The following is a 25893-nucleotide window of genomic DNA, read 5'->3' as shown; positions in this document are numbered from 1 at the left end:
TTTTAAAAATAGCATTTTTGAAGCACAGATAAAATATATTCCTTATATCAGAAAAGGTCAAAGGAAGACCAGATGACTGCCAGCAGGATTAAATGATGAGGTGAAAGAGACTGTTAAAGCCAAAAGGACATCTTTCAGAAAATGGAAAGCTGATTCAACTAAGAAAAATAGGAAAGAGTATTAGCATTAACAAGTTAGAGATCAATCAATAATATGGCAGGTAAAGAGAGAATTTAAAAAGAAGTTACCCATAGAAGCAAAATTTAATAATAAAAATTTATCAAGTACATTTGAAGTGAGAAGCTTTTGAGGGGGTCAGTTGTACCTTTAGATAACTACGGGGTAAAATGGGGTGTTCAAGGATGATAAAGCCATAGCAAATTAATTCTTTTCATTGGTCTTTTCTAAGAAGGATGTTGGCAAATATTCACACTAATGCATTCTTTGTTGGCATTGATTCAGAGGACCTGAAGCAACTCAATAAATGTGGGAAAAGTAATAGAACAAGTTGACAAATTAAAGAGTAACAAATCTTTTTTTAGGTGTCTTGGGGTGGGGGGTGGGGAGGTAGACAATCCATAAATGGATTGTCTGTGAGATTGAAATCCCCTTCAATGAAGGGAATGAACCCTAGCATGGAGATCACTATGAAAGTGAAAAAAAAATGTGAGAATAGTAGTTTGGCAGATACTGTATATATTAGCCAAAAGCACTTTTACTACAAACAGGACTCCTAAAATAATAATGAAACAACCTTCTGGATCTTTAAGCTGATGTTCGAATTCAAATAGTAAATGTTCATGCAACAAAGTGGCCGATCCCCTTTAACAAGAAAAAGAAGAAAAAAAAAAACAGTGGCCCACCCATTCTCTCACGTTTAATATGCTCAACATCATCTAGGAGAGTTTCCTGTAAAAAGGCAATATCAATTTTATTTCTTCTTAATTCATTCAATACTTTTTTCCTTTTAGTGGGTGAATGCAATCCATCTATACTAAGGGAGCACAACGTCATATCAGCCATTTAAACAAAAAATATTAAGGGTGAATTTGGGAAATATAACTCTTAACTGCAAGAAGAGAGGGCCCCCAGCCTGGGTCTCCCCTCCAAAAGAAACACAGAACAAAACATTTGTTATGTTGTCTGTAGAAAGCAAACAGTCAAAAAAGCAACCAGCGATTGCCAGCAGGATCAGAAACAACCATGCATACCAGAACATTCACTACCATACAAACATATCAATCTCAACCATTCACTCACGAACAAAACACTCAACTCTTAATATCCCAAAAGCAAGATGAAAATTGAACTGTCCCAGCTCCTTGGCTTGAGTGCAAATATCTGTTTCTCCAATACTGAGGTGATTTCTTCTCTCCATGAGATCCATGACCTGTTGAATTTCCAGTGTCTCGATGAGATAGCGGTGTAAAAACCAAATGTGAAATGCTAAATGCAGTTATACCTACAGATTAATAGTTGTCCTGAAGCATGCTGCAAGCAGCAGCTCGATCAGAAATGTGCAATACTATCCACATGCCATTGTTCCATCACTGTGCCCCAGCTAATATTCACTTTTTATGGTGCCTTATTATTGTAGAAACATATTCAACAAAAATAAAACCGATCAGCAACAGATGAAGAAAGGTAGATAATAAGAAGGATGTCTTCTCTCACCATTTTGTGATCAAAAGCTAGCCATGTGCCACAATTACAATATATACAACGAGTAACGAGAACTGCACAACCAACTGCTGTCTCCACAAAGAAGCACATGTTATGAAATCTCTTAGTGCCTAGCGAAATCCCCTTCCTCCCCGTCCAAGGAAGTTACAAGGGGCTTCATCTTGATGCAGTCATGTAAATATTGTACTTTAAAGTTGATGGGCCGCAATGCAAGTGTTCAGCATAGAGCTTTGGAAGACTTTCTTCCCAAAAGAGTACAGAAGTTTGGTATCCTTCCTATGAGAGATGTTAGAAAAAATATGGCTCTTCTTAAGAACATAAGAATATGCCATACTGGGTCAGACCAAGGGTCCATCAAGCCCAGCATCCTGTTTCCAACAGTGGACAATCCAGGCCATAAGAACCTGGCAAGTACCCAAAAACTATGTCTATTCCATGTTACCGTTGCTAGTAATAGCAGTGGTTATTTTCTAAGTCAACTTAATTAATATCAGGTAATCGACTTCTCCTCCAAGAACCTATCCAATCCTTTTTTAAACACAGCTATACTAACTGCACTAACCACATCCTCTGGCAACAAATTCCAGAGTTTGATTATGCGTTGAGTAAAAAAGAACTTTCTCTGATTAGTTTTAAATGTGCCACCTGCTAATTTCATGGAGTGCCCCCTAGTCCTTTTATTATCCGAAAGAGTAAATAACCGATTCACATTTACTTGCTCTAGACCTTTCAAGATTTTAATAAATAACTCTATCATAATACCCCTCAGTCATCTCTTCTCCAAGCTGAAGAATCCTAACCTCTTTAGTCTTTCCTCATGTGGGAGCTATTTATTTATTTATTTATTTATAATTTTTATATACCGACATTCTTACATTCGATGTAAATCATACCGGTTTACATTAAACAGAATAGCAGGAAATAAATTTCCATAGTCTAATACAATGAACATTTCTAATTAAAATTGTTAACAAGCGAAAAGAAAAGGTAAAGAATTGGAATAAAGGTTAAATTACAGAAAAATATAAAAGATTTTTTTTTTTAGAAGCACAAGGGTTGCACGAAGGGGTGCACAAAGGGGAGAACCCCTTTGTCGCGCCCCTTCGGCGCCTGATGGTGAGGCGCTCTTCAACCGTCGCCGGGGCTCCCAGTGACATCGGGGGGGGGGCGTGGTCACACATCGCATCGCAGTCATTCATTTCCCTCACCTCCTGCTGTTGGTTCCGTATCTTTTTTTCCCCCTGCCATTCAGCTTGGTGTTCAGTTCTCGCGAGGATGGAGGGTGGCCTCCCCGCTCGCCGGCGCCTGATGGGGAGGCTCTCTTCAACTGTCGCCGGGGCTCCCAGTGACGTCAGGGGGGGGCGTGGTCACACATCGCATCGCAGTCATTCATTTCCCTCACCTCCTGCTGTTGGTTTCGTATCTTTTTTCCCCCTGCCATTCAGTTTGGTGTTCAGTTCTCGCGGGGGCCCAGGATGGAGGGTGGCCTCCCCGCTCGCCGGCGCCTATTCCATTCCCTTTATCATTTTGGTTGCCCTTCTCTGTACCTTTTCCATCGCAACAGAATTGTACACCCACTGTATTGTATATTCTACTGCTACGGACTGGTGTGGCAGCTGGATTGCCCCAAAATCCAGTGGCTGCTGAATTCTTTAATTAGGGACCAACATTTTCGGTTTTTCTTGTTTTTTATTTTTTTCTGGGAGTTTATCAAGTTTTATTACGAGAAGAACAAAAATGGGAGGAAATCAGTTGAAAAAAGTACTCATTTTTCTGGGTAAATATTGGAGTTTAATTTGGTGAACAGAAGCCAGGACAATAAAATATTAAGCACTCAGCAACATCCCCCATCTCTACTCACACCCTCTGCCTAACCTGTCCCTCACTCTCTCCTATATCTGCTGAGAATCTCCCTCTACCCCCCCACTCCCCACTCTGCAACAGCATTTACCAGTGTTGGCAGGCTTCTCCTCTCACCTTCAGCAGCATGCTTTGTTCACTGACACTCCTGTGCTCTGCAGCAATACATGTCTGCTTTTATGTGTCTTGCCAGGAAGGCTGCCGGGAAGTGCTACTCGTGGACAAGGCCTGCTTCAAATGCATTTGCAGCACCAGACAGCAGGCACTTTGGCTGCTTAGGGAGTGAGGACTGAGACTTGAAACACTACATGAGCTTTGACTCATACTGGCTTCCAGCAGTGATTGGAGGCCTTAAAATGCTGAATCTGCAGATCTGAAGCAGCTTTTAATCAACCTAAAAGTAGGGTGCATATTGGTTTAAATAGATTGTCACCTTTGGGAAAAATCCGGGTATTTATGGGTGAAAAAGAGTTTAAACTGAAAATGAAGGACCCTGTCTATATTCCAGGAGACTGGATTATCCCATATTCTCATTTGCAAGTCTTGGATAATTTGATATATTGGGATTGTTGCTGTCTCTGAAAGGGTTTCCAAGATCTGAAGTACACCAATATCCTCCATGCATGGATCCTTGTCCCTCCAAACATTAATTACAATGACCTTTCCCCAAGGTCTCCAGAAATCTGGAGTAAGAAAGATCAGACCTCTTCTCAGAATGTCAGTGAAGGGATGCTATCCCAGGACCACAATGAAGAAGTTGGAGATCAGTCGCCTTAGAGGGGAAATCTCCCAGGGAGTGTGTGTGTGTGTTGGGGGGGGGGGGAGTCTGAATTGGCTACTCCCTGCCAGCTGCCTGGATTCCCTTGTATTAGGGGATGGTTTATTCGATAGAGGAGGGCTGGCAAGTCTGATAGGAGCTCCCTCAATGTGAAGGTGGGGTTCCTGCCTGTGGAAAAAAATCCCCCATCCTGGAAAGGAGAGGCTGAAAGCGATCTCCTTGTCACTGGCCACTAAAGTAAATGTCGTGGCCATCTATGATGGACATCTTGCACACACAGATACAATCTTTGAAGCCGTTGACCATCCCCTTTTTGGAACTGACATAATGCTATTGATTTGTAAAAAAGAAATGTCTTTTTTTTTTTGTTTTGTTTTGTTTTTAGTAGCACTTGCTGTTTGAGGGGCTGGTGAGGCAGTGAAGAAAAACTTTAACAAAAGAAGCAATGTCAAAAGACCGTAGAGAAATGTAAGAGAGAAAGCAAACATCCATGTGGAAGCTCAGAAATTAAAAAACTGAGGGGCTTACGAGGCAGTGCATGCATGAGAACCCCTGTGCAAGAATGTAATACATTTTTACTGAGCTAGAGAGATGGGTCCGTTCAGCACCGTTGAATGACATCACCCACATGGCATGGTTAATTCAGCCCTGCTTGTTGACACAGAATACAGTCTGTATGTATTATTCTTCTCTCCCGCCCAAACACACTCGGGGAAATACCTCCCCTTAATCTGGCTAGAAGTTTGCATTTCGTGAATGCAACACACACATATTTTATCCAGAATCATCGAGGGTAATTTTCATACAACTTAGCCTTTGTGTAAATGGCTTCTTAGGAGGCAATAATCATTCTGCCTGCATTTCAGCAAACGTCAGTGTTAGTTTTTACCTGCAGGAATAACTGGAATCATCAAAACAAAACTACGTGAGTAGTTTTGCTTTATTGCTCCACAGAAAAGTGCACGTCCATATTTGCACCTGTTTTTGATGCAGATACCTTTTCAAGGCAAAATAATATCAAAGCCTGCCCCAGGAACGTTGCCAAACACACGTGGAAAAGAACCCGCATTGCTGATGTACGTGAGTACTTTTATCCATGTATAGGCAGGGAGAAAATAATCCAAAAGCCCTTTGACAAGGATAAAACTGTTTTAACCACAGAAATAGCTTTAATTATTGTCCTCATATGGACAGTAAGATTTTTTTTTAAATTTTATTTTTTATCAATTTTAAGCTTTACAGCAAGTCAAAACTCACTTACAGAAAATGAAAATACAATATTCAAGCAATACTGTTACAAAAACTTAACATCTTCAACTAATCCATATTTGCATTCCCCTATAAAGAAACTTGTCAGAGGAGGCAGAAAATAAAGGGAGTAACTCACTGAAAAAACATGCACGTATTAAGCTTAACGTAGAAAAAGGCATTCATTTATACTATGATCCTTTCTCTAAGGTTTTAGAACAGAGGTAACAATTTACCCTCCTAGCATTAATGAAAGATTTTAACTGCTCAGGGTAGTAGAAAATGAAACATTCCTTTGGTGATTTTACGACACATTTACAAGGGTGTTTTAAAACATATGAAAACCCTAATGCAATTACTTGAGATCTCAATGCAAGAAATTCTTGTCTCCTGTCTTGCGTGACAGGAGCAAAATCTGGAAAAGCACGTATCTGTACTCCCCAAAAGGAAAGATCAATATTTCTAAAATATCTTTTCATTATTTCAGTAACATCTTTTTCAGAAATAAAAGAAACCATTAATGTGGCACATTCATAGAATTTAACAGTAGAATCCTCCAGAAACTTGGTCGAGTTCCCTTTATTCACACTTTTTTGTAGCATATCTCTATTTCTTGCAGATACAGGAAGATAATACAACTTCTTCACTGAAGGGAGTTCTCCTTCTTGAAATTTCAAAACTTCGATGAAATATTTCTTAAGTGTGATATAGGGGAGCTCACCAAAAATCTTAGGGGAATTTAAAAACCTCAGGTTTAAATGTCTTCAGTAATTCTCTAAGTACTCCAACCTTCGTGATACCACATTATTAATGTCTTTAACAATTTTTGCATTGCATTCTTGGGATTTCACTACACCAGCCTCCACTGTTTCCAGTCTTGGCTTAAATTCTTCCATCAGAGTGTCGCAAGTCTCCATTTTTTGCTCTACAACTTGCAAGCGGCAGCGTTCTCGCTAGACGGCGGCAATTTTGTAGTCCTGGCTCCTTCCACTCAGGAGCGGGAGGGGAGCCGACAGAAACAAGCTGATTGGGAGGCGTACTTAAGAACCTCAGGGAAAGTCCTAGCGGCAGGGTCCTCGCTAGACCGTGGCGATTTTGTAGTCCTTGCTGCTCGCACTCAAGAGCGGGAGGGGAGCCGACAGAAACAAGCTGATTGAGAGGCTTACCCAAGAACTTCAGGGATAGTCCAAGCGGCAGCGTCCTCGCTAGACCACGGCGATTTTGTAGTCCTGGTTCCTCCCACTCAAGAGCGGGAGGGGAGCCGACAGAAACAAGCTGATTGAGAGGCTTACCCAAAAACCTCAGGGAAAGTCCAAGCGGCAGCGTCCTCGCTAGACCACGGCGATCTTGTAGTTCTGGTTCCTCCCACTCAAGAGCGGGAGGGGAGCCGACAGAAACAAGCTGATTGAGAGGCTTACCCAAAAACCTCAGGGAAAGTCCAAGCGGCAGCGTCCTCGCTAGACCACGGCGATTTTGTAGTCCTGGTTCCTCCCACTCAAGAGCGGGAGGGGAGCTGACAGAAACAAGCTGATTGAGAGGCTTACCCAATAACCTCAGGGAAAGTCCAAGCGGCAGCGTCCTCGCTAGACCACGGCGATTTTGTAGTCCTGGTTCCTCCCACTCAAGAGCGGGAGGGGAGCCGACAGAAACAAGCTGATTGAGAGGCTTACCCAAGAACCTCAGGGAAAGTCCAAGCGGCAGCGTCCTCGCTAGACCACGGCGATTTTGTAGTCCTGGTTCCTCCCACTCAAGAGCGGGAGGGGAGCCGACAGAAACAAGCTGATTGAGAGGCTTACCCAAGAACCTCAGGGAAAGTCCAAGCGGCAGCGTCCTCGCTAGACCGTGGCTATTTTGTAGTCCTGGTTCCTCCCACTCAAGAGCGGGAGGGGAGCCGACAGAAACAAGCTGATTGAGAGGCTTACCCAATAACCTCAGGGAAAGTCCAAGCGGCAGCGTCCTCGCTAGACCACGGCGATCTTGTAGTCCTGGTTCCTCCCACTCAAGAGCGGGAGGGGAGCCGACAGAAACAAGCTGATTGAGAGGCTTACCCAAGAACTTCAGGGATAGTCCAAGCGGCAGCGTCCTCGCTAGACCACGGTGATTTTGTAGTCCTGGATCCTCCCACTCAAGAGCGGGAGGGGAGCCGACAGAAACAAGCTGATTGAGAGGCTTTCCCAAGAACCTCAGGGAAAGTCCAAGCGGCAGCGTCCTCGCTAGACCACGGTGATTTTGTAGTCCTTGCTTCTCGTACTCAGGAGCGGGAGGGGAGCCGACAGAAACAAGCTGATTGAGAGGCTTACCCAAGAACTTCAGGGATAGTCCAAGCGGCAGCGTCCTCGCTAGACCACGGCGATTTTGTAGTCCTGGATCCTCCCACTCAAGAGCGGGAGGGGAGCCGACAGAAACAAGCTGATTCAGAGGCTTTCCCAAGAACCTCAGGGAAAGTCCAAGCGACTGGGGCCACATTTCTACACACTGTACTTCAGTCAAATGAAGACCAGCTAGGAATTTCCAGACCTTTATAATTCCAGATACCCAAGATGTCACAGGAGCACTGCATCATAATTTTGACATAACCAGGACTGACATCATAGCTTCAATGAGTTGGTAACTACAGAACACAAAACCTACGTAGCCATAAGGGCAGATTTGTCTTTGTTTGGTTTATGGTAATGTATGGTAATTTTCTGTGTAGCAGGAATACAGTTGATAACCTGACTGATTAATGACTAATAATTCTTAAGCAGTGTTTCTGTGACATTTTATTTATTTTATTTAATAATTCTTATATACCAACCTTTCATGCAAGCAGATCAAATTGGTTTATAGTAGTTAGCAAATAATCATTTAAAATGTATTTGCATTTTCAAAGAAGAATGGAAGTAAATACATTGTTTGATAATATAAATAATTAACATAGGAAACTAAATAGTAGGCTAAATAATCAAAATTTAAACACTTAGGGGTAGATTTTAGAAATTTGCGCACACGTGTAGTTTTGTTCACGGGATTTTAGTAGATACGCGCATTGCCATTAAAATCCGGGGTCGGCGCGTGCAAGGCTGCCCAAAATCAGCAGCCTGCGCGCGTCGAGCCGCGCAGCCTACCTCCTTTTCCTCCGAGGCTGCTCCGAAATCAGAGCGGCCTCGGAGGGAACTTTCCTTCCACACCCCCCCCCCCCGCACCTTCCTTAATATTTGCATTGTGTCAAAAAAAGTTTCCTTTTTGAGCTTGTACAGTGTTATATATTCAGGCAGCTTATCGAGGTGAGCTTGGAAGTTCTTTTTAATCAGGAGAGTGGTGTTCAAACAATTTGGACTGTTTCTGTTTCTTTAAACCACATTTTCTTGGTCTCCTGATTACATCTGATCTTCTTTCGCTCTGTACATAATACAGAATTGTTGCATTTTCTTCTTTACTGCTTTGTCTGGTTTTCTAGCATCAAGCTTTTTATTGGATGGCCCGAGAATGAATTACACTCTATGAATCACACAAATAATATGTTAACAGTAAAGAGAAGAAAATAAGTTGGCAGTAGGAGCTGGTGGTGGAGCGTGCTTGACTGCTTGCCCCTTCCCTCCCACCTACCCCCCCCCCCCAACCAAAAAGGCTTTCCGCTGCCCCTGACATCAGTTACTGTGATGACCATTGACTGCCTGGCATCTGGATTTCTTCCCCACAGGCAGATTTGGCAGCAGGCATTGCAGACTTGACTAAGTGAGGAGTACTTCAGAGCAGAGAAAAACAAAATTGGAGTGTTGTGTACCTAAGTCCTGACCAGGGGAAATAGATTTAAAAAAAAATGGAGAAATGACAGAAAAAACCAGATAGAGAAATAAAAGTAAGGGAGTGAAAGAAATAAATAGAAGGCAGAGGAAGAGTTGGGAGTGAAGAGGCAGAAAAAAGAGCAATCAGGTGATTTACCCCAAAAAAAGTAAAAGCAAACAAAAGCAGAGATGTAAAGAAGAGTAAGTAATATGGGGAAAATACAACTTCGAGATGGAGAAAAGGAAGCAGGTAAATAAGCTGACTTAAAGGTGTCAGCAGGGAATTGTGGAGGACAGGAATTGAGAAGGAAAAAGTGAAAAGAATAAAGGAAAGAAAAGATAACATTGGTAAAATGGATGGAATTCTAGGGAAAAGACATCAATAAGAGATGCCAGTAGAAGGTGAGACACTCCAGATAGCGTCCGTTCAGCCCCACCCCCACCCCCATGTGCTTCCTAGGGCATATGTGCCAACTTTGACCTCCTCTTGCCCTCCCTGAAATTATTTGTCAAGTTTCAAAACTAGAAAAGTCCCAACAAGCACCTAATCCACGCAAAGTTTGGTGCAGCTAAGGTGTAGCCATTTCAAAATTATAAATGGGGATCAGATACGCACACAGAAACCCACAACGCATATGGGGGAGAATTAGTAAGCTATGGTATTTTCACTGGAGGCATAAATATAGAGTGCCGCAGGTTAAGTGAATCCTGTGGTATTTGTCCCGGCGGTAAAATATCCCTGAGAGTAATACACCACGGCACTGCACAATTGCTGCCATCCATCCTGGGGCTGCCATCTTTCAAAGGGGCCTCTATCGTGAGTTAAGGGCAAATTTGTGCTTGAGGCTGACAGGTGCCAGTTTAGAAATGGAGCTGCTGGAGCCCTGTAGGTGATCTGGCCACACCACTGCGGTCTGGGAGAGGGTGAGGGGTAAGGTTTTGTAAACCAAGAGAGTGGAGTTTAGTTTCTGGAGCCGCCAGTGGGCCACATTTATTTGTATTTTTTATTACACTTTTGCTGCCTCGGGGTGTAGTGTATGTTGTTAAATTGTTTGTCAATCTATGATTGTGTATGTAGAATTGAAATCCACCAAGGTTTGTGGATTGGTGGAATATAAATTTCTTAGATAAATAAAATAAATCGAGGGGGTTGAGGGTGAGAGAGGTGGTTTTGCTGCGCTGGCCTGGGATGGGAGGCTGGAGCCGCATGGCCCCTTTAAGGAAAGACCCTGGAAGCACTGGGATGTGCGTTAGCCACCTGATGTCCTGGGGTAACATTATAACTGTACCTTTTGATGTGCAGTTAAATTTCATCAAATAATGTGGCTTGTGAACTTGAAGGTAAGCTGTGCTGTTTGATTTGTAAATGATTTCCATATTAATGAGCTTATTTGCATTCAACGTAGCTCATTTAAATAGCCAGGTTGCCCCAGATTTTGTGGTTGAGATAAGATGTGGCAGAATTGTATTAGAGACGTCTTGATGTTATGAGTCACATGTAATTGTTCAGATAAATGTGTGCACATATATGTATAACAGCTCGAAATCCCTTGTCTCATGAGTTAGTTATGGTCAAACCATTTGAATGTAAGAAGAGAATTAAAATTTTGTCCCTCTTACATGACTGTCTTTGTTATATTTTCCCATCTCATTCCTACTTCTAACCATATTGTGTATGCCATTTCCAGAAAGAAAATACTGTGCCAAGCTTTACTAATGCCCTGAACTCCGAGATGGAGTGTAAGATAAGGGTTTAATCTCTGGTAATAGTGCAAGTCCCATTGACTGAGTTTTTCAGGGGTCTGGCGCCAAAGAGGTTAAATGGCCTTTTAAAGATTTCAAGATTGGAAGAATGTTAATGCAAGGTAAACTGAGATAAATCCTCAGAAAGTTGGATTTCTTGAAATAAAATTACTTTTATATGTGGTATAATTTAGGCTTCTGAAAAAAATCACTTCAGCAAAAAGCATTCCATTAGGGACGTTTAAAGAGCAGATAAATGTGCTGTCCACAAGGAAGGTGGTCAATAGTGCATCTTTCTTTTTCAGAGTGATTGAGCAGCTCGGTGGGAAGCAGCTGGTAATGAACCACATGCATCATGAAGACCAGCAGGTTCGCTACAATGCACTGTTAGCAGTACAGAAGTTGATGGTCCATAATTGGTATGTGGTAGTTCTGAGTTTGAAATATATAAATATATTTTTGTGTTTTATGAGCTTGCTTTTCTTTTCTTCATTTAATGATTTTGAAATGCGCACTACACAGTCGGCTTTATTCAATAAAGATGTACAGAATGGAGTAAGAGTCAGTTTTGAATAAGGTCCAATGATTGATGCAGAATCCTGAATGGGTGACAGCCTTTTTAAATAACAAGAATGCAGGCAGCCTTGGTATAAGTTCATCACAATAGGCTACGGCTAGAAAATTATGGTGATTATTATGACAGAGGTTTTTTTTTTTTAATTTAAGATTTATGCTGGCTCTGTAGAAGCAAAAAAAATAAGAAAGGGAAAATAAAGCAGATAATGCCTAAGGCATTGCTGTTTATAGTGCTAAAAAAGGCTTTCAGACATCAAACAGTTACTGTAGATAATTTGACCAGCAAAAGTTGAGTGGAATACGAGTCGCTTTTGTAATAATGTTTAAACACTAGTATGCACCATGGAAAAGTGGTTCATTGTTCATATGCTGTCAGTGCTGCCTTGAATCCTTACATAATTTTTTTCCAGCATTAATTTTACTATGTGTGCCAGAGATGTTTTTCCACTAATATATGTGTTATAAAATTCTGGAAGCAAGCCAATCAATCCAGATGAAAACTTATGGCATGATGCAGTTAATTTCAGGCATTTAAAACTTTAAAATCATTTCTCAGTAAAGGTTGAATGAAATCCAACTTTATTTCTGTTTTTGCATGAAATATTTAGTTTGGTATATGGTAATTGTGTTATGTTAAGACTGTGTGTATGATTATATATACATGCTAAGCAGATCTGCCATGTAACCCAGTTTCTGGAGAGAGACTTAGATCAGTCTTGGTTATTTAATACCCTCCAACTTGTCTAGATAACATGGATCCAATTGTTGCCCTAGTGTGCATGCATTCATGTGCAAGATCTATATAACTTCCTACAGAATCTAGAAAACTTGTTTATCCAGCTTTCATAAGCACAGTACTCTCCCCTTTCCCTTGATAAATGCAAGTGAAGAGAGAGACCAGGATTTGAACTCTCTTGAAGAGAATACTTGGTAGGATCCTTGACTGTGGCTCTTAAAGGAGCAGCTGTTCTGTGATCACTCCCCACCAAGATTTTGCTACACAGAGCACAAGTAAATGAGTGAATCTGTTGAGCCTCTGTTTTGAGTCTATCAGTGTGAAGGTGCAATGTCTTAGAATATGCAAGTATGGTTGTGAATATGGTAATATGGATAAAAGTCGCATGTAAAAATATATCCTGGAGTGTGGAAATATTGAGTATACAGTATGTAGCTTAGCTTTCATTATTCAGGAGCAGGCAAAGAGCATGATGAGACTTCTGAAGCTTTTGCTAAAATGATTGACTTGGGGCAAAGCTTGCATAGTGACAGACTATTGGCAAAAAGTGGGATTAGGAGGAAGTAAAACAGAGTTCATCTATATTTTATTGGAAGCATTTTTAGGTGAAAATATTTCACCTAGAAGGTATTTCGCGATCTTAATGTTTGTAATTCATTACTTGGTATCTGGCTCCATAGATCAGCAGAAATCACTGCAGAAGAGCACGAGGGTAAGCAAAGGAAATTCAGTAGGGTATGAGAATGAACAAATAGAGAACTTGAGAAATACCATGCTGAGTCAGATCAGAGGTCCATCAAGCCCAGCATGCTGTCTCTGAAAATGGCCAGTCTGGGTCCCATGACCTAGCAGGTCCCAAAGATAGAAACATAGAAATGACAGCAGAAAAAGACCAGTCTGCCCAGCAAGCTTTCACACTTATTTTTTCATACTTATCTGTTACTCCGACCGCTGAGTTCAGGGTCCTTATTGGTAGCTTTTTGATTCTAATTTCCTTCCACCCCCGCCATTGATACAGAGAGCAGTGTTGGAGCTGTATCAAAGTGAAGAATAAGGCTTAATGTTTGAGGGTAGTAACCGTCGTATCAAGCAAGTTATCCCGATGTTTGTATACTCATACTTCTCAGATCAATGCCTTGTTAGATGTTGGCTGGATGTAAATCCTATTTCTTCATTCCCCCCTCCATTCCTTGTTGCTCACTCTCAGGGATAAGCAGTAACTCTCCCAAACTGAGCTGAATAATACTTTTTTATAGACTTTTCCTCCAGGAACTTGTCTATGATTATTATTATTATTATTATTTAATAGCTTTTATATACCGACGAACGTTGGGAACATCTCGTCGGTTTACAGAGAACAGAACTGAGCAACAGGCTTTACAATTATCATAATTATATAAGGAACATTAAAAAACATACAATTAACAGAGTAGAATATACAAGGATCATTAAAAAACATACAATTAACAGAGTAGAATATGCAATAAATAATTAACTAAGTGGTATGCATGATAGAGGTTATCCATCTAATCGGGGGGGGGGGGGGGGGAAAAAGAAATTCTGGTAAATAGGAAGGATATCAACATTTGTAGGCGGCATATAAACACGTGTTTGGGAAAAACAAGTTCTTATGTACAATATACAATATGCTGTCCTGGTAATTTCACTTTAAGGGGTGTAGGGGAGATGGGAGAGTGTCAGGTGAAGTGGAGAGGGTGTGGATAGGAGGTGGAAAGGATGGGGGGGGGGTGAGGGAAGAGGAGGGAGGTAATGAGTTGGAGGGGGGGTGCTAGTGACTGTGTGCATGTTAGGTGTATGAGTGTTTGAAGAACCAGGTTTTCAGGTTTTGCCTGAATATTTTTGGGCAGGTTTCTTGGCGGAGGGAGGTAGGTAGTTTATTCCAGAGTAAAGGACCTGCTAGGGAGAGGGCCCTTTCGCTTGTGGTGCGAAGTTTAGTAAGCCTAGGTGATGGGGCGTGTAATGTTGCTAGATATTGTTTTCTAGTGGGTCTATTGCTGTTGTGAAAGGAGAGGTGTTCTTTGTACCAGTTCATGTTCTGGTTGTGAAGAGATTTGTGTATTAAAGTGAGGGCTTTGAAGGTAATTCTAGATGCTACGGGTAACCAATGTAGATGTTTGAGTACCGGGGTTATGTGATCATTTTTGTGGGTGTTGGTGAGTATTCGGGCAGCTGCATTTTGGAGGAGTTGTAAAGGCTGTATGGTGTTTTTAGGCAGGCCTAAAAGCAAGGAGTTGCAGTAATCTATTTTTGATAGGATGAGTGCTTGTAATATAGTGCGGAAGTCACTGAGATGTAAGAGTGGTTTGAGTCTTTTAAGGGTGTGTAGTTTGTAGAAGCAATCTTTAAGGGTGTTATTGATGAATTTCTTGCAATTAAGGTGACAGTCAATGGATACGCCGAGGCTTCGTACATGGGTGGGGAAGGTGATGTTAGTGGAGGGATTATTGTTGTGTGTGTGTGGGGGGGGTCATAAGATGGGTGGGGGAGATGTTAGGGGGTGAAATAAGGATGAGTTCCGTTTTAGTAGCGTTGAGGGCGAGAAAGTTGTTGGATAGGAGGCTGCTGATTTCAGAGAGGGCGGATTTCCAAGTTTCAATGGCTTTGTGTATAGAGTCTTTAACCGGGATAAGTATCTGCACATCATCGGCATATATGAAGTGCGGAAGGTTAAGTTTAGCAAGGAGATGGCAGAGAGGGAGGAGATATATATTGAAGAGTGTAGATGAAAGAGATGAACCTTGTGGTACTCCTTGAGCGAGGTTGTGGGGTTTGGAGATTGAGTTACCCATTTGTACGCTAAATTGTCTTTCAGCTAGGTATGAGTGGAACCATTGTAGAGCCAGGCCTGAGATACCAATGCTGCTAAGACGTTCTAATAGGATTTGATGTTTAATGGTGTCGAATGCAGCGGATATGTCTAGGAGAATGAGGATGTGTGAGAGACCTTTGTCAAGACCTCTCAGAATTTGGTCGGAGAGAGAAATGAGTAAGGTCTCTGTGCTATGGTGTTTGCGAAAGCCAAACTGTGAGGGGGAAAGGATGTTGTTTTCATCCAAGTAATCTGATAGCTGTTTGTTTATAGCTTTCTCAAGGACTTTTGTAATTAGTGGCAGGTTTGAGATAGGTCGGAAATTGGTGAGATCAGAGGGGTCTAGGGAGGGCTTTTTCAGTATGGGTTTCACGATAGCATGCTTAAGGTTTTTGGGGATATTGCCAAGTTCAATGGACTTGTTTATGATGTTTGAGATGGGCTTGGCGATGATCCCGGGGATGGAGAGGAGATGTTTTGTGGGGATGGTATCTGTTGGGTGTGTAGAGGGTCTGATTTTTTTAAGGATAGATTCAATTTCTAGAGATGAGGTTGTGTCAAATGTTGAGAGATTAGAAGTAGATTGGTGTTGCGTAGTATCATTGAGTGCTTGTTTGGTGGGGAAGCGTGACATGATGTTGATTTTGTTGTCGAAGAATAAGGCTAGTTCTTCACATTTTGTCTGATTGTCTATGTCTGGTATGGTTGGCGTGTATGGTTTAGTTAAGTTGTTTACTAGTTGGAATAGGGCTCTTGGATTGAATTGTAGGTGGTGTATGCGTTGTGAGTGGAAGTCTCTTTTGGTTTTATCGATAGCTACTCGGTAAGAGTGCATGTAGGCTTTGAATTTATTTAATTGGGTGGCGGTGGGGTCTTTGCGCCACGCTCTTTCGAGCTTTTTTAAGTTGGATTTCATATTTTTTAGTTCTGGCGTATACCAGGGTTGTTTGTGTTTTTGAGACATGTCAATTGTGCGTTCCTGTATGGGGCAGATCTTGTTGGCAATCTCTTTTAAAACCTGCTATGCTTGTTGGCAATCTCTTTTAAAACCTGCTATGCTAGTTGCCTTGACCATGTTCTCTTTGTCATCAGATTCCACAGCTTGATTGTGTGTTGAGTGAAAATGTGCTTTCTTTGATTAATTTCATGGCGTGTCCCCTTGCTTCAGTATTATTTGAAAGGGAAAATAACTGTCCTTTTTTATCCTGTTCCATCCCACTCATGATTTTATAAACTTTGTCTCCTCTCAGGTATCTCTTTTTCAAACTGAAGAGTCTTAACTTGTGTAGCCTCTCATCAGATTGGAGCCATTCCATCTCCATTATCATTTAGTTGCTTTCTCTACACATTTTCCAATTCTGGTATCTCATTTTTTGAGATGGGGTAACCAGAATTGCACACAACATTCAAGGTGCAGTCGCTCCATGGATCAATACAGAGGCAATGTGATAATCTCCATTTTATTCTCCATTGTTTTCTGGATCATTCCTAACATTTTATTTATTTTTTTTGACCACTGCTATTCTCTTTTTTTGTGGGTGTTGACTCCTAATATGTAACCCAATATTGTGTATCTGTAGTTGGGATTATTTATCCCTATGGATGTATTTTTCAAAGGAGTTGCATGCATAAAAGTAACATACTATCTTGGCAATTGTCAAAAGCCATTTGCACGAGTAAAGTGCACTTTACATGAGTAAATCCTATGGACAATTTGATGGCATATATTGTAGCAATTTTCAAAAGCCCGCTTACTCGAGTAAAGTGCATTTATATATGTAAAACCCCCTTGCACAAGTTATAAAATCGGTTGTAAATGTGCGCGCACACAAGTACACCCGCATGCACCTTTTTAAAATCTACCCCATTATCTTTAAGAATAGTTTCTATCATTTTCCTGGCATCGACGATGGCTGACTGGTCTATAGTTTTCACAATCACCCTTGAAACTCTTTTTAAAAATTAGCATAACATTCTCCACCCTCTGGTCTTCAGATATTGTGGCTGTTTTAAACAATAGGTTACAGATTATTAGGAATAGGTTTGCAGTTTTATGTTTGAGTTCTTTCAGATGCTATCCTAGTCCTGGTTATTTCTTATGCTTTAGTTTGTCAATGTGATCTATGACATCTTCCATTATCACAGGGATTTGCTTTAGTTGCTCAGAATCACCATCATCAAAGAGTGTTTCAGGTGTGGGTATGTTCTCAACATCCTCCTTAATAAAGACAGAGCCAAAGAATTCATTCATTTTTCATTTTTTCTGCTTTTTATCTTAAAAGATAAAAATCCATCATTTTACTCCATAGACAAATCCAACTTGGTTTAGGGAAAAACAAGACAACAAAGATAATAAATTGCAATAACTAGGGCAGACATTTGCCCTACAAAATTAAAATTGTTTTAAACAGGAATGCAATAAAGCTCAGCAGTATTTAAGCTAAATCAGATGAAGATGTTCATTTATTTATTTTCCACCTTTCAGTTCATTTGACAGATCTGGCCTTGTTTACATCTTGCAAAATGCAGACATTACAGAAATCATACTATATGTATCTTAAATAATCATTCCAAATTTTCCAAGAGAGAGAGAAAATCTTAAGAACTGAGGGGTCGATTTTAAAAGGAGCATATGCACATGGACGCGATCATTTTATAACATGCACACATCGGTGCACGCATGCTATAAAATACGATGTCCTCATGCACATCGGATTTTAACATCTGCACATGTGCAGGCGGCCTGCGACTCACCCGCATTGGGAGGGGGGAATTTCTTATAGTACGCGCGGCGATACGATCGGGCCTTTGCCCAGTTCCCTTCCAGTCTGCTCCAATTAAGGAGTGGAGTGGGAAGGAACTTTCCTTTACCCCTATCTACCCTTCCTCTCTTTTCCCCTCTCCTCCCTAACCCCTAAACTAATCCTAACTAACCCCTGATTTTTTACTTCAATACTTACTGCTCTGGAGGAGCAGAAGTATCTTCCGTGCGCCGGTTGGCTGCCAGCGCGTGCATCCCCAGCACAGTGTCTAATGGTGCTGTCCCGGCCCGCTTCCTGCCCTGCCCCTCCCCACCCAGACCATGCCCCCTGGCTTGACCCTTTCAGACAGGCCGGCACTTTGATGGATTTCAGGGGATATGCGCATGGCCGGGCCCCTTCTAAAATGCGCGCAGTGCGCACAAGGCCCAACCACGCACATAACCCCCAAAATTTATGCACGCCACCCTTTTAAAATTTGGATGTAAGAGTCCAACTGTGTAATTTTTATGCATACACTTCTCTAACAAGAGACACATTATCACATTCAAAGACTAGCCGTGACAGAGAAACAATTTAAGGTTTTCGTATAATTGGGAAAGTTTCATGCCAGATTTTTTGGTAATATTTTAAAGAGGCTTTCAAGCAAGCGAGGTTGGGTTTTCTTTTTTAATATGTGCTTGCCAACCAGTGCCAAGTTTCCTTTATGAGTGCATCAGTCATCCAATTAATTATTCATTCTTTCCTCAGCCTTAAATCTTCACTTGGAAGTTTTAAAGAATAATTTAGAGCAGAGGACAGTGCCTGATCCAATATCCCAATAAGCTCCGGCAAAATTATTGGTCAGTTCTGCCCTAAGGGTGAGAACTTAAAGAAATGTTAATTTAGATGGATGCCTTGAAGATGTAAATATGCAGAGTTGATTACAGCATTTGCATGCTTTAGAGAAATTGAATTTATCTAGAGAGTAAAGGTGAATGAACTAGATCTTCATATATGGCATAGGAAAAGCCCAAAAAGGAGTTTGAAAACCGGTTCGTGTAACAGGCCTATGCAGAAAGCTAGGAATTGGTGGGGAATGCTGATTCTCTATACCCTAAAGGCCCATCCTCTCAAAACATCACTAAGTCGAAGAGCTCTTTCCACCGCTGGTCCTAAACTTTGGAACTCTCTCCCACCAGACCTTAGAATTGTACAATCAGCACCTACTTTTAAAAAGAGACTCAAGACCTGGTTGTTTAACCAAGCATTTTCTTAACCCCAACAACCAAGCTCTTAACCTCATGACTATCGACATCAGCCTCGACATAGTCAGTACCAGTAATTATACCAGCATTTATACTCATTTTCTTTAAAATATATTGTATTTAAATTATAATTCCCATGTTTATTTTAATTTATTATTATTATTTATTTATCCAAGTTCATCCTACCTTGTTCATTGTAAGACATTATTCTATATATTGTCAAGTTATTTGTTGCAATGTAAACCGAAGTGATTAGTAACTATGTTACCAGAACGTCGGTATATAAAACTGTCAAATAAATAAATAAATAAATAAATTTGCTATCTACCCCTTATATATACTGGAAAAATAGTATTTGAATGGCAGGTATCTCTTTTACAAGTTATGTTTTCTAAATCTAGATAGATTTAGGATTTCAAAGTGGGATGACAAATTTCCTGCCACAAAGATTTCCCTTCCATTCTTCACATCAAGCTGAAATATTAGTGATGAAATGTTCTGTAATTTAACAAATTTGCTTTAGTTCATGATGGATTACAGATAATATCAATTAGTAAAGAAAACAATCTTTCTGTAATCCAAACATTTTCATGTACTGTAATTGTACCTTGGCGTAGGATATATTATTTAGCTATGAATGTAACAGGCAGTAGGCATTCAGAGTTCCCTTTCATTTCAATGTCATTTATTTGACACTCTTAATCAGGGTGCCTTGCATAGTGACATAGCCATATAAAAGTCAAAAGGTAGCCAAGGAGAGTTGGCTTTGCGGAGGAAATTAGATTTATGTTTAATCTTAGAAACTAGCAGTGATAGATAATCTGTATGTCTGGTGGGAGCTTAGTCCATTAGAACAATGCAAGGAGGCAAAGGTTTGCAACAAGAGGATGGCTTTTGGATATGCTTTACAATAAACAGAACACAGTCAGAAGAGTAATGAGGTCATGGCGGGAGACTACAGCAGAGAGGAAAGGGGAAAAGGGATAGGCCATGGATACATTTTTATATATATATATATATATATATATATATATATATATATATAATTATTTATTTATTTATTTATAATCCTTTCAAAATTTTAACACGAGGGAAACTTCTATAGAAAAAGCAGATATTACATAAATACAAAGAAATCAAAAAGAGGAAAATAAAATATAATACTAAATAGCTCTCATAACTACAGGAAAAATAAAAGGGAGACTCAAAACCTATTTGAACAAAAAAAAAAAGGAAAGTAAAAAAGAACAGGGGAGATACACTTCTGAGTTTTAATATAAAGCCAAACAAAGAAGTTACCTAACCAAAATTAGTGTGAGAATCAAAATAGCATCTCAGTCGAGAAGGCTCAAAATATACACATTTTTCATTAGAACGTTTCATGATACATTTACAAGGGTAGCGAAGAATAAATTAAGCACCAAGAGCCAAAACCTCCTGGTGTATTTCTAGAAACTTCTTCCTCTGTATCTGCATGGCTCTGTGAATGTCTGAGAAATCCCAAATCTTCCATCCATAGAATAATGCATGACAATTCTGAAAGAACAATCTAAGGATAGAATCCTGATTTTGTGGAAAAACAAATTTAGCAAGTAAAGTTCCAAAATTAGTATCCACAGAAGATGCCAGGAATTCGGACAAGTCCAAATTTGGACCTAGGCCCAATCCCTCTGTTGCTTCCTTACCCCTAATTTTCACATGGATAATGGCCATGATAAGGAAAGGGGCATGGCTATGAATTACCGCACCACACGATATTTTAGCACTTCGCATAGGTAGTTTATTGCAACATGTGTTAAAGTTTTCGCACCCCGCAATGCTTTCATTACTTTTGGGGAGGGGGAGAGAGAAAGAGCGCCTCTTTATAAGGCTTTCTTAGTGGTCAACTATTTATATCACTGTAGGAGGGCCAGCTAGTTATTCAAGGTGAGGTTTTGGTGGTCTAGCGTTTTGGGGCCAGTTTTACACGCAGAGTGAGACGTAAAAACAGCACAATAGACCTCAGTGAAAATTTGACATGATTTGGAGTGAGGAAAGTCACACTAAGATGAGATTACTTCAATGTTCCTTGGTAGCGAGTCCATCATGCTAGGGTGAGAGAACATTGTAGAAATCTCATATCCTCTGAGCTGCTGGCAGAAGACTGGGCCCACTGAATCTCTGCAGCATCCCGAATCACAGTGGAGCCATCAGGAAGATGTTCCAGGAGCCCTACCTCATCCAGGGATCCCTCTGTGCAGGACAAGACTCCCCCAGATGTTGTCAGTTCAGGCATAAGCAACCACCCATCCAGCTGCAAAGAGTCACCTGCTCTGACATGCAGCAGGGAGGAAGAGGAACTGTTGGCGTTCTGGGGCTCAATGATGATTCAACGTCCAGTGGGAAGTCAGCTCACTCTGCAGATCTCCCCACAACAGAACTGGCATCTAGAGGCACTTCGAAGGTGCAGGTAATGAACTCAACAATCTTAGGCTGTAAAGAGTCAGAGATTCGTGTGGCTGGGGAACCTTCCTGAATTCTAGCTTTGCCCTTAGAATGAGGCATAATGAAACCAGCAAGTGGAAATTTGAGGAGCTCCAATACACTGTCTCTTCTCACCAAGCTGCCATCTTGATCTTCCTCTCCATGGATACATTTGAAGGCAAAGATAAGGAGATTGAATAGACAGCAGTACTTGACAGGGGGCGAATACAGATGCAAGGCAGAGAGAAGCATGTGAATAGCAAAGAAGCTGGAAAGGAAGACGAGGTCCAAAATTTCACAATATTTGAAGAGAATAAAGAGAAGAGTCAGGAAGAACAGCAAGCAAACTGTTACAGTACTCTTAAGATGGCAACTTTTAAACAGACATGCAGGCGCATATGTTAACGTGCTCATTGGCCCGTGCCCAGAGATATGTCCATTTTATAACATATGCATGTAAATATGCGCATGTTATAAAATAGCCTGAATGCACACACGTGTGAGCACGCAAATGCCGCTTCTACCACGTCAGTGGGGGGATTTTAAAACACACGCACTCCGACACTTTTGCCAGTTTTAACAGTTCATTCCCAGTTCTCCCAGGTAAGGGATATGTCTTCCAGACCTCCCTAGTTTAATAACTTCTCTTCTCTCCTGTTAATCCTGACCCTTAAAACACTGCTATGCTATCTATTTTATTACTTACATGTTCTCCATAGCAGAAGTAAATTTACGTGGCAGGGAACGCCAGCATGTGCCTGTGCATGTAAGTATTTGCGTGTTAATTTAAAATTAAAGTCCAGGAATGTCCATGCCTTGCCCAGACCACACCCATTCTCCACCCCTTTTTTGGAAGTTTTCAATTGCGTAAGCAGCGGAAGATATGTATGTCCTCGGGTGGCTTTTAAAAATCCACTTGGCGTGCGCCAGCCAGACTTGTGCACATATCTCCTGTTTTTGGCACTCACCAGGCTTTTAAAATTCATCTTTAAGTGAATGATGAAAGGGGAGGCAATTTTCCAACAGCCTGCATATTTGCAAAATATGTGAATATTACAAAACGAACAAAGTGCCTTCTTACTTTGCACCAATTATTTGTGGATTGGCCACTGTTGGAAACAGGATACTAGGCTTGATGGACCCTTGGTCTGACCTAGTATGGCATATTTTATGTTCTTATGTTATGTTCAAGCAGACAAGCGGGGGCAAAATAGCACACATGCATTTGAAAATAGAATGTATGCACTTTTTTTTTACTCCCCTGACCTAAAAATGCCCACGGGAGTGCCTCTTTGTATCCCAGCTAAAAATAGAGATGCCAAGGAAACTCATATATACTTTTAGCTGGATAAAAGAGGATAATTTTCAGATAGGCCAATTTACCGATGTAAATTTTCAGATAGGCCAATTCACCAATGTAAATTGCTATGTGCCTAGGTAAATGACTTTACAAATTGCCTTCAGAGATGGCATAGAAAAGCACATGACAGGCTTCAAAAGTAATTACAGAGCATATCTTATGGATATTATGAAATTGATAACTAAGAGCAGAGATTAGAAATGTGAAGACAGAAGTAAAGCAAAGGATCAAAGATGATACCCAAGTTGCAAACTGAGGGGGTTATTTTCCAAGCCGTGTTATGGGCTTTTCGCATGCGTTAAGGCGTTTTTGCATGCGAAAACGCCTTAACGCATGGTGCGTTGCTAATTTGGAAATGGAGGAAGAGTTTGGGGCGGGATTTCTGTCCAAGTGGGCTGGCTTTGCAAATTGCGAAGCCATATTGCACAGTTTTAATGCGGGAAATAACTACACCTTTTTCATTTGCATTAAGCTGTGCAATATGGCTATATTACACTTTGCGGTCTTTTCGCAAATAGCGTTTTCAGTATTTTACGAGAGAGAGAGATAGTGCCTAGCTATAAGGCCCTTATGGTAGTTAGGTTTATACCTCTATATGAGGCCCACCTAGTAATTTGAGGTAAGGTTTAAGTAGTAGTGTAGGGGTTAGGGGCCATTTTGACATTCAGAGTGAGACGTTCGAACAGAACAGTACATTCTTGTGAAGATTTGATGTCCTTCGGAGTGAGGAAACTCACACAAAGATGAGATTTGTACAATGTTCTCTCAACCTAGCTTGATGGACTCTCTACTGGGTTTTGTAACCCTGTACTACCTTTAAATTGATACATCATTACTGGAAAGTGTTACCATTCTCCAACTTTACTCCAGTTGAGGACAGAGGACATCTATGGCACAAAAACTTTGTGAGAAATAGAACTCCTCTGTTATTGATATTCTTATTTTGTATAGTTCTAGAAAATATAAATTGTACTTTGGTACCATAAAGATTAATTTTCCAACAGTTGTGCGCATAAAAAATTTGCAGATGCATGCGCAGATAGCACTTATTCCTGAAAATGCTATTTTATAATCTTAAACATATACATGCACTAATTTGTTTGTATAAAAAAGGGACAGGCCAGGAGCATTCTGGGGCGGGGCCAATATTTATGCGTATAAGTTGCTATTTTATAACCTGCCAAAGTGACATGCATACGTATGTTACCTGTGTATATTTATACCTGCTAATTTATCTGGTGTAAGTGAGAATAGAATTCTTATAGCCAAATACTGACTGGATGAGGGGTCAGGGTAAACTTGAATGGAGTCAAAGCGGAAGAACCAGGAGGATCTTGATGACCTAGAGATAAACTGGATATGCAAATTGGTAGACTGATTGGTAAAACTGGTAATATTCTTCATGTGCACACGTTACAAAATGTGATGATTTGCACATGAAAAAGCCAACAAGTTCTAAGGAAAATACACGAGTTATATCTGCACATGTAAATGATTAAAGTTAGGAGCACAAATACAGAAGTACAGAAGATTTGCACCACTTAATACGGATACGTTTTGGCTTCTCCGTATAAATGTCGGCTGTACTGCCACTTAGCTAGATAAGTCTCAAAAATCGCTACTTATCTCTCTCTCTCTCCCACCCCCCAGTGGTTGTAGGTAGGAATTACAACAATTATGGCACTTACTGCAAAGTGCGAAAAAGTTATCACACTCTGCTGTAATACCTATGCGAAGCGCTAAGATAGCGCACTTTGCGATAAATAGGCTATTACCATAAACACGCCCCTCTTCCTATCGCATGCAATAGTTTGATGAATCCAGGCCTAAGTGATAAAATGATACTTATCCTACTATGTTGAAAATATGTCGCATATCTTTTAGATACACGTGCATGTTGTTGGGTTGATTTTAAGCGTATTTTGTATAGTGTGCCTATATTTGCGCACTCGATATAAAATACGTGTGATTGTGTGTTTGCACCCATCTATGTGCGTTTGTCGGCACTCACACATATATTAGTTATCGTCCCTAAAGTTTAGATTTTGTAGAGTAGGATTTAGATTACATCATGGCTGCCTCTGGCCCATCCCAATTTCTCCTATGGAAAAAGTATTTGAACAGTAAAGCATCTTATTACAAGCTATATTTCCTAAAAGTAAAGATTTGCTAAGATTGTTTGCTTATAATACCCCTTGAGCTGCATCATTATTACTGAAAGGCAATGTAGTCCCATATGTTTACTGCAGATAAAGAGAGTAAATGTTCCCAGGTATCCATGTGGACTTTATACTAATGAAAGCTGTCATTATGATGAAAAAAAGATGTATGGTTTGCCAAGGTACATATTAAATCATCAGTTTGTATATAAAACCCAACCTTGAATTTATTAAATTTCACCGCAAGAGGCACTTACCATGAAATTAAACTTATATACTTCAAAATCAAATTTTTATAGAGTGAAGGTAGTGGTTTCATACTCTTTTTCAGGCAATCACCATCCAGGTCATGCCGCTTTTATTTGTAATCATAAACACAGCAGCCCCCCTCCTGTTTGTATTTTCAGTTTTCAACTTTTGTGCCAAGTGCTTAGAAATTTGTTAAATTAATGTGCCATCTAAATAAACATTTTGTGATTATATTGAGCCGTGCACAGCTTCCTTATTATTAAACAACTGCCGTCAAAGTTACTTAGCTGTAGGATCATAAGAACATAAGAGCATGCCATACTGGGTCAGACCAAGGGTACATCAAGCCCAGCATCCTGTTTCCAACAGTGGCCAATCCGGGCCATAAGAACCTGGCAAGTACCTAAAAACTAAGTCTATTCCATGTTACCGTTG

General features: G+C 40.6%; 1 protein-coding gene across 2 annotated transcripts in view; it reads left to right on the top strand.

The window, feature by feature from the left end:
- ATP6V1H (ATPase H+ transporting V1 subunit H) overlaps positions 1 to 25893 on the top strand; it is a 323801-nt gene that overhangs the window by 243965 nt on the left and 53943 nt on the right. For both annotated transcript variants that reach the window (XM_029591272.1, XM_029591273.1), the window contains one exon: positions 11385 to 11498. In XM_029591272.1, coding sequence (XP_029447132.1) covers positions 11385 to 11498 — 114 coding nt within the window. The remainder of the gene's footprint in view (positions 1 to 11384; positions 11499 to 25893) is intronic.

Source organism: Rhinatrema bivittatum, chromosome 2, assembly GCF_901001135.1.
Source record: "Rhinatrema bivittatum chromosome 2, aRhiBiv1.1, whole genome shotgun sequence".
NCBI classification, from domain to species: Eukaryota; Metazoa; Chordata; class Amphibia; order Gymnophiona; family Rhinatrematidae; genus Rhinatrema; species Rhinatrema bivittatum.
This window is presented reverse-complemented; position numbering and strand designations above follow the sequence as displayed.